Source organism: Pseudophryne corroboree, chromosome 6, assembly GCF_028390025.1.
Source record: "Pseudophryne corroboree isolate aPseCor3 chromosome 6, aPseCor3.hap2, whole genome shotgun sequence".
In the NCBI taxonomy this organism is placed as follows: Eukaryota; Metazoa; Chordata; class Amphibia; order Anura; family Myobatrachidae; genus Pseudophryne; species Pseudophryne corroboree.
Window position 1 is genome coordinate 674,137,808 of NC_086449.1, and position 14,117 is coordinate 674,151,924.

General features: G+C 41.6%; 2 protein-coding genes across 2 annotated transcripts; both read left to right on the forward strand.

Annotated features, from left to right (window-relative positions):
• The first annotated feature begins 4,683 nt into the window (after nt 1-4,683).
• Nucleotides 4,684-6,051, forward strand: LOC134934656 (paraneoplastic antigen Ma1 homolog). Its single transcript, XM_063930038.1, has one exon. It carries the CDS (start codon nt 4,684-4,686, stop codon nt 6,049-6,051), a length of 1,368 nt encoding a protein of 455 aa, XP_063786108.1.
• A 5,977-nt stretch (nt 6,052-12,028) lies between these two features.
• On the forward strand, nt 12,029-13,396 carry LOC134934657 (paraneoplastic antigen Ma1 homolog). The gene has a single exon (XM_063930039.1). The coding sequence runs from the start codon at nt 12,029-12,031 to the stop codon at nt 13,394-13,396; it is 1,368 nt and encodes a 455-aa protein (XP_063786109.1).
• The last annotated feature ends 721 nt before the right edge of the window (nt 13,397-14,117 follow it).

The following is a 14,117-nucleotide window of genomic DNA, read 5'->3' on the forward strand; positions in this document are numbered from 1 at the left end:
TCACATCGTGAGTCGGAAAGGAGTAGCTACGGATCCATCTAAAGTGGAAGTAGTCAACAAATGGCCTCGGCCTACAAAATTAAAGGAATTGCGTTCTTTTTTGGGGTTTTGTGGATATTATAGGAAATTTGTGCCCAAATATTCGAAAATAGCTAAGCCTTTAACTGACTTGACAAAAGGATACCCTCCTGTTTGGAATAAGAAAGGAAGAGTATTACAGAGGAGGGTCACCCAAGGAAGCTATTATAAGCCAAACGAGCCCTTTGGAGAGAGATGGAATCTTCAATGTGAAAAGGCATTTGAGGAGTTGAAAAATTGTTTAGCAAATGCCCCTATTTTGGCTTATGCTGACCCTAGCCTGCCATATATTTTACATACTGATGCCTCTCAAGAGGGCATAGGGGGAGTATTATACCAAATGCACCAAAACCAATTGAAACCTATCGCATTCGTTAGTAGAGGACTGTCAAAAAGTGAAAAAAGATATCCCACCCACAAATTAGAGTTTCTGGCATTAAAGTGGTGCGTAGTGGAAAAGTTTCATGACTACCTATATGGCACTTCTTTTGAGGTACATACTGACAATAACCCTCTAACCTATATACGGACAACTGCGAGGTTAGATGCCACTGGACACCGATGGCTATCTGCGTTGACTCTATATGATTTCAAACTGAAATATAGACCTGGAAATACCAATATAGATGCGGACTCATTGTCAAGAATACCTAACCAGCAAGCAGATGAAGGGGAAGAAGAATGGGTGGAAGTACCCGCTGGTGAAATAAAAGGGATGTGTCATAAGATTCATATCAGGAGTGGAAAGTGTGAATCGTTAAGTAGTTTAGGGGCTTCGGAACAGGCTATACCGCTATCTTATTGCTGGCTCAGTAACATTGAGTTAGACGGGATACCTAAGGTACAGCACAAGCAATTACAAAGAGAGCAAGAAAATGATCCTTGTATAGGATATGTTATATCTAGGATGAACCAAACTGCCACTATCCCCATGCCACAGGAATGGTCTAAAAGTATCCGTCTCTTAGAAAAGCAAGGGAAAAATTTGGTTTTCAAAGATGGGTTACTATGTCGGAACCGAATAAGCGAGAAAGGGACAAAAAAACACCAAGTTGTGCTCCCAATAAAATATAGGGATTTAGTCCTGCAGGCCCTGCATGATAACCACGGGCATCTGGGGATCGATAAGACAATGGGATTAGTTGCTGACAGGTTTTATTGGCCCAACATGAAAGCAGAAATAGAAAGATATTGCAAGACCTGTGGAAACTGTATTGTAAGAAAGTCTTTACCGAGCAGGGTGGCCCCATTAGTCAATATACAAAGTAATGGCCCTATGGATCTAGTGTGTATAGACTATCTGTCATTAGAAGTCGAGCCCGGAAGGAAATGTAACATACTGGTCGTGACTGATCATTTTACCCGCTATGCCCAGGCCTACGTAACCCTGAATCAAAAGGCTTCCACTGTGGCCACAACATTGTGGGACAAGTTTTTCGTCCATTATGGACTACCCAACAGAATACATTCCGATCAGGGGAGGGATTTCGAAAGCAAGCTCATAAAGGAACTGTGTCTAGCTTGTGGAATCGAGAAATCTAGGACAACGCCGTATCACCCTCAAGGGGATCCTCAACCTGAGAGGTTTAATCGCACATTGTTAAACATGTTGGGAACGCTAAATCCATTAGATAAGGTTAAATGGAAGAGGCATATTAACAGATTGGTGCATGCATACAATTGCACGAAAAATGAGACTACAGGATTATCACCCTATTTCCTTATGTTTGGAAGAGAGGCCAAACTGCCTATTGACGTATGCTTAGGTATCTCCCCTGATGGACAATCTTATCCATCTCATTCTAAATACGTGGAAAGGTTGAGGGAAGAACTAAGGACTGCCTATGAACTAGCAGATAAATCTGCCAAGAAATTGGGAGAGAAGAATAAAGTATATTATGACCGAAAGGTACGGGATCAAGTTCTAGCTCCTGGGGATAGAGTACTGTTAAGGCATCTTGGGCTACAAAGAAAATTTAAAATAGCTAATCGTTGGAAGGAAGAACCATATATTGTGATAAAAAAATTCTCTGACTTGCCTGTTTATAAAATCAAGCCAGAGAGTGGAGAAAATGTTGTACTTACATATCACCGACAACACTTACTCCCAATCGGACGGGAAATTCGTCTAGAGGATTATTATAGCAAGATTGAAAACCAATCTAGTGTCAAAAGGGAGTCTAGGACTGTGTTAGATCTGCAGAGATTAGATGGAGAGGACAAAGAAAGTTCAGAAGAAGAAGATGAATGTCGTCCCGGGTATTATTACAGGGACGATAGAGATAATAGCTTCAAAAACTCTTTGAATGATAAGAATAAATTTCTGACAGAAAGTAACCATGGGAATATTACGCCCGAACCCAGCATAAACAGTAGTGAAGTCATAAATTACATAAATGAGGATCAAGGTGAGGACGTAGAAGAAGAAGGTTTAGGTTGTGACTTATTGCCTAATGAAACGGAGGGTGAACAATTTGAAGGAAGGGGGAAACGACTACATCGCCCTCCATTTATACTTACCTATGATCAATTGGGGGAGCCAAATGTCATTCCAAGAACATTACATCCCAACATGGTATATAGCTGGCCCTATTTTGAATATTCTATGAATCTAAATTAGTAATATGGTGATCTTAGTATAAAAGTTTAACCAGATCACCAGGGGGAGAATGTAGCCACTATACACATGTCTACATATATTAATATTCTGGAAAGTGACACCATTACATATTTACGGTATAGGGTAATTAAAGTAGATAATTAATAGTGTGTAAATGTGTATAGGCGGAGTAATTACATTACATTGTACATATATTATGAAAATATTGGACATATATATGTGCATAGTAGATAATTGATATACATATATTGTATGGATTGTATAGAATATTATAATATGACAGGTTGTTGTATGTAGTATAAGCCTGCCCTGGTGGGGAAGTAGAGGAAGAAGGCTCTAGAAACCCACGTGCAGACGTTAATGGCCCAGGGCCTGAGACAGGAGAAGGGTTGAAAAAGGTGCATGAGCCGGCTGATGGAAAGGATATAAGAAGCAGCTGCGGGAAAGAGGCAGTTTTAGGCAGTTGATTTACTGGCAGAGGCACGAGAGGTACGACAGCAGGACTGGCAGTGATAAAGCAGCGACTGAGAGACACAGAGATACCACGCCAGATGCGGTCAGCGCTTCCAGACGCCCAGGGTGCTTAAGTGCTTATGCAGTGTGGAGAGGTGTAACCTGGAGCGACCTAGCAAATGATGATCTAGGAGAGAGGCGGGCTCCCGCTCCGAGGCGGAGCTTAGGTGGATGACACGAGGAGGAATTCACCCTACTGGCCTGATGGATACCTGTCAATAAAGTGAGTGCTGTGGGACAGACAATTAAATGAACACTAGAGAGCACAGAGCACCCCATAGACACTGATAGCAGAGCTGTATCCATATATACATATACAGTATATTACCAAAGTGAGTACTGGAAGACAGGCAGTAGAAGGATAAAAGCAGGCAGTAAAAGCACCCTGACCCAGCTGATAATTAATATAAAAAAAGGTCATTGAGCATATGAAGGTGTCAGTGTTACCTTAACGAAAGCAGCCTTCAGAGGAGACAGAGACTACTGGCTTACTATCTTGCCATCGTGTCAGCCATTGCATCGTATAGTATCCATACCCAGAGACTGTGCGACTATGCTAGAGGCTGAGCCACTTTACTCCCTTATTAATGTAAGTCGGGGGAGAGCTATTCCATGTCACTAAGAGGAGGATAGTAAGCTGTATACCTACAGAAAAGTATCATTTATTGGTAAAACAAGGGTGCTGTCCTATATAAAGTTGAGAGAAGCAGCAGAGCAGTGACTGATAAGACAGGTGCTGAGCCGGTGTGTAAATGGCTGTCTCTGGGCTGTGATATGAGGATACAGTGTTGCTCAGGAAAGAAGTTACAGTATTAAAACTTTGAGGAAAACACTAGACAGCTGAAAATTGAAACTACGTAACTATACAGTTCTACAAAGGAGGTTTAGGATTTCCACAGCAAGTAGCTATACTCTGATGAAGAGACTACCAGTTATGTACAATTCCAGTGCACTTCAATATGGGCCCCATCGGCATATGCATATGTAACTGCAGTTTACCTAAACTTTATTACCCGGGTAATTAGATACTTTGGATGTTGAGGTATTTTTTGACAAGCAGGGTTTTATTCATTCATTTTTTGTATTGCATGCAAGGATATCTGTATAGTTATCTTCTTAATATATTTAGTGATCAATTTAGCTATTTTATCAATCGGAATTGAATTGTAATGAAATGTCTGAATATTGCTACATTAGCCATTTTTATTAAACATTCTGGTACTTACCTGTAAGACGTTTTGTACATGTTCCAGCTCGATCTGACGATCCTAGAAGAAGAGTAAAGGTATAATTATATGTTTGATTTAAACAATAGTAATATATTTACACATTCATACCCATCACACATTAACGCTAGGCTTTCCCAAGCAAGCCTGTATACAAATATATATATAGCTTGGGTGGAGGCACTTAAGTTACCCTCAGAGTAGGGGAGGGTTACAACTGGAGGCACTGCTGAGATTCCAAAAAAAATGGAGGACATCACAGGTAAAGACGTGTTTCAATGGTGCCAACAGAAAGGAAAAAACCCACAACGGTGTTTTGGAATTGGGGGAGATTTCTCCGGATTCTTTAATAGTGATGTGATATTACAGATAAAGATGCTGTATGGAGTGTATCAGCCCAAAATAGTAGATCAATGGAGAGAAGAGACAGGGAATATATGCGCTATGTTAGTAGAGACTGAGGGAGATTTAGATGCTAATCTAATCCCTTTAATGGTGATGGTGGATAAAGACACAGGAAGACGATGGAATATTCTCTGGCCAGAACTTCCATTAGTAGAAGATGCAGACACTTCTCCAAAGCCCCGTGCAGGAAGGATAAATAGTAACGGAGGCAAAGGGGGTGATACACCATCAGGCAATGAGGATCATTTAGGTGGTCAGTTCGAGTCCATAATGGATAGGGTAGTCACTCAACTGGAAAGATGGCATTATGAAGGGAGCTACCGGAGATTACGCATCTTTTCAGGGATTCAGCCAGTTCCCCAAGGGGAAGAAACCTTCGAGTCTTGGAAGGAGGCGGCCATACAGCAAACAGAAGAATGGCAATGTCCTGATCATATAAAAAAACAAAGAGTTGTAGAGAGCTTAAGGGGGCCTGCAATGGGGGTAATACAAGCAGCACGACGAAGTGACCCGAATGCCACTATTGAGACTTACTTTGAGGCTCTCGACTATGCCTATGGAACACTAGAAGATGTAGGGGACTTAGTCTCTAGAATGCATCACACCTTCCAAGAATCAGGGGAAAAGTTGAGTACTTTTCTATATAGGCTAGATAGGTTGCTTTATAAAATAGTTGATAAAGGAGGTATAAAGAGAATTGAAGTGGATGATAATCGAATGAAACAACTATTAAGGGGGGCGCTAACTACAGACCCAGTGGCACAGAAGTTACGTTGCTCTGGAGCTCGAATGACCCCTCCTACCTTTAATGATCTCATGAAAGAGGTAAAACAAGAAGAGACCCTGATAGAGATGAGGGAACGCACCATAAAAAAGGTAAAGGTAGTAGTACCCACAGTAGAACCCAACCTATTTGAAGAAAAGATCCTGAAGCTGATGGAAGAGCAGAATAAAAGGATTGAACAGTTCATTGCCTCGCAAAGTGCTGGAGTTGCCCCTCGTGGAAATTCAAGGAGTAGAGAAATGGGGAGAGGAGACAGAAATATAAATAGAGGTTGCTTCAGATGCGGACGATATGGTCACCGGGCTATTGAGTGCAATCAAAATAGAAGCCTCACAAACAACACTAGAGATGAGATAGATAGGGGAAGCACTGACCAGGGAAACGGGCGAGGGAGGTCAGTGGTTGTCCCCTCACTGGCCCCCTAGAAGTTGGAAGATGTGCCATGGGGAGTTCATGGTGGAGTGGAGTCATCCCGGAGGGATTACTGGGACCCATTCCCATGAGAATAGCCAGGATCAATGGAAAAGACTGTGAAGTACTATTGGACAGTGGGTCGCAAGTTTCCATCATTTTTGAGTCATGGTACAAAGCAAACATACCTGAAGTAACTATACAGCCGCTATCTGGACTAGTCATATGGGGACTTAGTGTAGAAAAATATCCTTACCTGGGTTATGTTAGTGTCACACTGGAATTTAAAAAGGAGAATGAAGATGGAATTAGTCAAGTCCCATTTGTCGCACTGATATGTCCTGAGGTACCTGAAGGGAGAGAGAATCTTCCTATTATAGTAGGAACAAACACAAAGTTATATCAGGCTCTGGCTGATTGGTGTAAAGAAGAAGATGAGAAGACTATATCTAATTCATTAATTATACAGCCAGAGGAAGTACTGCTAACCAATGGAACAAAGAAAGCAGAGGTACAGGAACCAGCTCCTGTTATAGCCATGCAGGATTTTGACTCATGTTTCAGAAAAAGTGACATTCCCAACTTAGAGAAGGAATCTTTAATAAGTGAATTAAGGAAGCGGGAACAAGCCTTCTCTATGGGAGAGTGGGACCTAGGGAGAGCCAAAGGAGTTGAGCACCGAATAAAGTTAAGTAATGATAACCCTTTCCGTGAGAGGTCACGCAGAATTGCTCCAGCCGACTTCAGTGACCTAAGAACACACTTGAAGGGGTTATTGGAGAATCAAGTTATAATTGAATCCAGAAGTCCATATGCGTCCCCCATTGTCATCGCCCGGAAGAAAACCGGGAGCATCCGCATGTGTGTGGATTACAGAACATTAAATCAGCGAACCATACCTGACCAGTACACTGTCCCCAAAATTGATGAGGCTCTAGATTGCCTTCAAGGTAGTAACTGGTTTTCTGTTTTGGACTTACGAAGCGGATTTTATCAGATCCCCATGTGCCCTAGCGATAGAGAGAAAACAGCATTCATCTGTCCTTTAGGATTTTACGAGTTCCTAATGATGCCTCAGGGAGTCACAGGAGCTCCTGCCACTTTCCAAAGGACCATGGATAAGGTGGTAGGAGACATGAACTACAGGGAAGTGATAGTCTACCTTGATGATATAATTGTCTTTGGTAATTCCCTTGAAGAACATAATAAGCGTCTACTCAAAGTATTAGATCGTTTAGTAGAAGGAGGGCTAAAATTATCATTAGACAAATGCCATTTATGCCAATCCTCTGTAAAATACCTTGGTCACATCGTGAGTCGGAAAGGAGTAGCTACGGATCCATCTAAAGTGGAAGTAGTCAACAAATGGCCTCGGCCTACAAAATTAAAGGAATTGCGTTCTTTTTTGGGGTTTTGTGGATATTATAGGAAATTTGTGCCCAAATATTCGAAAATAGCTAAGCCTTTAACTGACTTGACAAAAGGATACCCTCCTGTTTGGAATAAGAAAGGAAGAGTATTACAGAGGAGGGTCACCCAAGGAAGCTATTATAAGCCAAACAAAACCCTTTGGAGAGAGATGGAATCTTCAATGTGAAAAGGCATTTGAGGAGTTGAAAAATTGTTTAGGAAATGCCCCTATTTTGGCTTATGCTGACCCTAGCCTGCCATATATTTTACATACTGATGCCTCTCAAGAGGGCATAGGGGGAGTATTATACCAAATGCACCAAAACCAATTGAAACCTATCGCATTCGTTAGTAGAGGACTGTCAAAAAGTGAAAAAAGATATCCCACCCACAAATTAGAGTTTCTGGCATTAAAGTGGTGCGTAGTGGAAAAGTTTCATGACTACCTATATGGCACTTCTTTTGAGGTACATACTGACAATAACCCTCTAACCTATATACGGACAACTGCGAGGTTAGATGCCACTGGACACCGATGGCTATCTGCGTTGACTCTATATGATTTCAAACTGAAATATAGACCTGGAAATACCAATATAGATGCGGACTCATTGTCAAGAATACCTAACCAGCAAGCAGATGAAGGGGAAGAAGAATGGGTGGAAGTACCCGCTGGTGAAATAAAAGGGATGTGTCATAAGATTCATATCAGGAGTGGAAAGTGTGAATCGTTAAGTAGTTTAGGGGCTTCGGAACAGGCTATACCGCTATCTTATTGCTGGCTCAGTAACATTGAGTTAGACGGGATACCTAAGGTACAGCACAAGCAATTACAAAGAGAGCAAGAAAATGATCCTTGTATAGGATATGTTATATCTAGGATGAACCAAACTGCCACTATCCCCATGCCACAGGAATGGTCTAAAAGTATCCGTCTCTTAGAAAAGCAAGGGAAAAATTTGGTTTTCAAAGATGGGTTACTATGTCGGAACCGAATAAGCGAGAAAGGGACAAAAAAACACCAAGTTGTGCTCCCAATAAAATATAGGGATTTAGTCCTGCAAGCCCTGCATGATAACCACGGGCATCTGGGGATCGATAAGACAATGGGATTAGTTGCTGACAGGTTTTATTGGCCCAACATGAAAGCAGAAATAGAAAGATATTGCAAGACCTGTGGAAACTGTATTGTAAGAAAGTCTTTACCGAGCAGGGTGGCCCCATTAGTCAATATACAAAGTAATGGCCCTATGGATCTAGTGTGTATAGACTATCTGTCATTAGAAGTCGAGCCCGGAAGGAAATGTAACATACTGGTCGTGACTGATCATTTTACCCGCTATGCCCAGGCCTACGTAACCCTGAATCAAAAGGCTTCCACTGTGGCCACAACATTGTGGGACAAGTTTTTCGTCCATTATGGACTACCCAACAGAATACATTCCGATCAGGGGAGGGATTTCGAAAGCAAGCTCATAAAGGAACTGTGTCTAGCTTGTGGAATCGAGAAATCTAGGACAACGCCGTATCACCCTCAAGGGGATCCTCAACCTGAGAGGTTTAATCGCACATTGTTAAACATGTTGGGAACGCTAAATCCATTAGATAAGGTTAAATGGAAGAGGCATATTAACAGATTGGTGCATGCATACAATTGCACGAAAAATGAGACTACAGGATTATCACCCTATTTCCTTATGTTTGGAAGAGAGGCCAAACTGCCTATTGACGTATGCTTAGGTATCTCCCCTGATGGACAATCTTATCCATCTCATTCTAAATACGTGGAAAGGTTGAGGGAAGAACTAAGGACTGCCTATGAACTAGCAGATAAATCTGCCAAGAAATTGGGAGAGAAGAATAAAGTATATTATGACCGAAAGGTACGGGATCAAGTTCTAGCTCCTGGGGATAGAGTACTGTTAAGGCATCTTGGGCTACAAAGAAAATTTAAAATAGCTAATCGTTGGAAGGAAGAACCATATATTGTGATAAAAAAATTCTCTGACTTGCCTGTTTATAAAATCAAGCCAGAGAGTGGAGAAAATGTTGTACTTACATATCACCGACAACACTTACTCCCAATCGGACGGGAAATTCGTCTAGAGGATTATTATAGCAAGATTGAAAACCAATCTAGTGTCAAAAGGGAGTCTAGGACTGTGTTAGATCTGCAGAGATTAGATGGAGAGGACAAAGAAAGTTCAGAAGAAGAAGATGAATGTCGTCCCGGGTATTATTACAGGGACGATAGAGATAATAGCTTCAAAAACTCTTTGAATGATAAGAATAAATTTCTGACAGAAAGTAACCATGGGAATATTACGCCCGAACCCAGCATAAACAGTAGTGAAGTCATAAATTACATAAATGAGGATCAAGGTGAGGACGTAGAAGAAGAAGGTTTAGGTTGTGACTTATTGCCTAATGAAACGGAGGGTGAACAATTTGAAGGAAGGGGGAAACGACTACATCGCCCTCCATTTATACTTACCTATGATCAATTGGGGGAGCCAAATGTCATTCCAAGAACATTACATCCCAACATGGTATATAGCTGGCCCTATTTTGAATATTCTATGAATCTAAATTAGTAATATGGTGATCTTAGTATAAAAGTTTAACCAGATCACCAGGGGGAGAATGTAGCCACTATACACATGTCTACATATATTAATATTCTGGAAAGTGACACCATTACATATTTACGGTATAGGGTAATTAAAGTAGATAATTAATAGTGTGTAAATGTGTATAGGCAGAGTAATTACATTACATTGTACATATATTATGAAAATATTGGACATATATATGTGCATAGTAGATAATTGATATACATATATTGTATGGATTGTATAGAATATTATAATATGACAGGTTGTTGTATGTAGTATAAGCCTGCCCTGGTGGGGAAGTAGAGGAAGAAGGCTCTAGAAACCCACGTGCAGACGTTAATGGCCCAGGGCCTGAGACAGGAGAAGGGTTGAAAAAGGTGCATGAGCCGGCTGATGGAAAGGATATAAGAAGCAGCTGCGGGAAAGAGGCAGTTTTAGGCAGTTGATTTACTGGCAGAGGCACGAGAGGTACGACAGCAGGACTGGCAGTGATAAAGCAGCGACTGAGAGACACAGAGATACCACGCCAGATGCGGTCAGCGCTTCCAGACGCCCAGGGTGCTTAAGTGCTTATGCAGTGTGGAGAGGTGTAACCTGGAGCGACCTAGCAAATGATGATCTAGGAGAGAGGCGGGCTCCCGCTCCGAGGCGGAGCTTAGGTGGATGACACGAGGAGGAATTCACCCTACTGGCCTGATGGATACCTGTCAATAAAGTGAGTGCTGTGGGACAGACAATTAAATGAACACTAGAGAGCACAGAGCACCCCATAGACACTGATAGCAGAGCTGTATCCATATATACATATACAGTATATTACCAAAGTGAGTACTGGAAGACAGGCAGTAGAAGGATAAAAGCAGGCAGTAAAAGCACCCTGACCCAGCTGATAATTAATATAAAAAAAGGTCATTGAGCATATGAAGGTGTCAGTGTTACCTTAACGAAAGCAGCCTTCAGAGGAGACAGAGACTACTGGCTTACTATCTTGCCATCGTGTCAGCCATTGCATCGTATAGTATCCATACCCAGAGACTGTGCGACTATGCTAGAGGCTGAGCCACTTTACTCCCTTATTAATGTAAGTCGGGGGAGAGCTATTCCATGTCACTAAGAGGAGGATAGTAAGCTGTATACCTACAGAAAAGTATCATTTATTGGTAAAACAAGGGTGCTGTCCTATATAAAGTTGAGAGAAGCAGCAGAGCAGTGACTGATAAGACAGGTGCTGAGCCGGTGTGTAAATGGCTGTCTCTGGGCTGTGATATGAGGATACAGTGTTGCTCAGGAAAGAAGTTACAGTATTAAAACTTTGAGGAAAACACTAGACAGCTGAAAATTGAAACTACGTAACTATACAGTTCTACAAAGGAGGTTTAGGATTTCCACAGCAAGTAGCTATACTCTGATGAAGAGACTACCAGTTATGTACAATTCCAGTGCACTTCAATATGGGCCCCATCGGCATATGCATATGTAACTGCAGTTTACCTAAACTTTATTACCCGGGTAATTAGATACTTTGGATGTTGAGGTATTTTTTGACAAGCAGGGTTTTATTCATTCATTTTTTGTATTGCATGCAAGGATATCTGTATAGTTATCTTCTTAATATATTTAGTGATCAATTTAGCTATTTTATCAATCGGAATTGAATTGTAATGAAATGTCTGAATATTGCTACATTAGCCATTTTTATTAAACATTCTGGTACTTACCTGTAAGACGTTTTGTACATGTTCCAGCTCGATCTGACGATCCTAGAAGAAGAGTAAAGGTATAATTATATGTTTGATTTAAACAATAGTAATATATTTACACATTCATACCCATCACACATTAACGCTAGGCTTTCCCAAGCAAGCCTGTATACAAATATATATATATAGCTTGGGTGGAGGCACTTAAGTTACCCTCAGAGTAGGGGAGGGTTACAACTGGAGGCACTGCTGAGATTCCAAAAAAAATGGAGGACATCACAGGTAAAGACGTGTTTCAATGGTGCCAACAGAAAGGAAAAAACCCACAACGGTGTTTTGGAATTGGGGGAGATTTCTCCGGATTCTTTAATAGTGATGTGATATTACAGATAAAGAAGCTGTATGGAGTGTATCAGCCCAAAATAGTAGATCAATGGAGAGAAGAGACAGGGAATATATGCGCTATGTTAGTAGAGACTGAGGGAGATTTAGATGCTAATCTAATCGCTTTAATGGTGATGGTGGATAAAGACACAGGAAGACGATGGAATATTCTCTGGCCAGAACTTCCATTAGTAGAAGATGCAGACACTTCTCCAAAGCCCCGTGCAGGAAGGATAAATAGTAACGGAGGCAAAGGGGGTGATACACCATCAGGCAATGAGGCTCATTTAGGTGGTCAGTTCGAGTCCATAATGGATAGGGTAGTCACTCAACTGGAAAGATGGCATTATGAAGGGAGCTACCGAAGATTACGCATCTTTTCAGGGATTCAGCCAGTTCCCCAAGGGGAAGAAACCTACGAGTCTTGGAAGGAGGCGGCCATACAGCAAACAGAAGAATGGCAATGTCCTGATCATATAAAAAAACAAAGAGTTGTAGAGAGCTTAAGGGGGCCTGCAATGGGGGTAATACAAGCAGCACGACGAAGTGACCCGAATGCCACTATTGAGACTTACTTTGAGGCTCTCGACTATGCCTATGGAACACTAGAAGATGTAGGGGACTTAGTCTCTAGAATGCATCACACCTTCCAAGAATCAGGGGAAAAGTTGAGTACTTTTCTATATAGGCTAGATAGGTTGCTTTATAAAATAGTTGATAAAGGAGGTATAAAGAGAATTGAAGTGGATGATAATCGAATGAAACAACTATTAAGGGGGGCGCTAACTACAGACCCAGTGGCACAGAAGTTACGTTGCTCTGGAGCTCGAATGACCCCTCCTACCTTTAATGATCTCATGAAAGAGGTAAAACAAGAAGAGACCCTGATAGAGATGAGGGAACGCACCATAAAAAAGGTAAAGGTAGTAGTACCCACAGTAGAACCCAACCTATTTGAAGAAAAGATCCTGAAGCTGATGGAAGAGCAGAATAAAAGGATTGAACAGTTCATTGCCTCGCAAAGTGCTGGAGTTCCCCCTCGTGGAAATTCAAGGAGTAGAGAAATGGGGAGAGGAGACAGAAATATAAATAGAGGTTGCTTCAGATGCGGACGATATGGTCACCGGGCTATTGAGTGCAATCAAAATAGAAGCCTCACAAACAACACTAGAGATGAGATAGATAGGGGAAGCACTGACCAGGGAAACGGGCGAGGGAGGTCAGTGGTTGTCCCCTCACTGGCCCCCTAGAAGTTGGAAGATGTGCCATGGGGAGTTCATGGTGGAGTGGAGTCATCCCGGAGGGATTACTGGGACCCATTCCCATGAGAATAGCCAGGATCAATGGAAAAGACTGTGAAGTACTATTGGACAGTGGGTCGCAAGTTTCCATCATTTTTGAGTCATGGTACAAAGCAAACATACCTGAAGTAACTATACAGCCGCTATCTGGACTAGTCATATGGGGACTTAGTGTAGAAAAATATCCTTACCTGGGTTATGTTAGTGTCACACTGGAATTTAAAAAGGAGAATGAAGATGGAATTAGTCAAGTCCCATTTGTCGCACTGATATGTCCTGAGGTACCTGAAGGGAGAGAGAATCTTCCTATTATAGTAGGAACAAACACAAAGTTATATCAGGCTCTGGCTGATTGGTGTAAAGAAGAAGATGAGAAGACTATATCTAATTCATTAATTATACAGCCAGAGGAAGTACTGCTAACCAATGGAACAAAGAAAGCAGAGGTACAGGAACCAGCTCCTGTTATAGCCATGCAGGATTTTGACTCATGTTTCAGAAAAAGTGACATTCCCAACTTAGAGAAGGAATCTTTAATAAGTGAATTAAGGAAGCGGGAACAAGCCTTCTCTATGGGAGAGTGGGACCTAGGGAGAGCCAAAGGAGTTGAGCACCGAATAAAGTTAAGTAATGATAACCCTTTCCGTGAGAGGTCACGCAGAATTGCTCC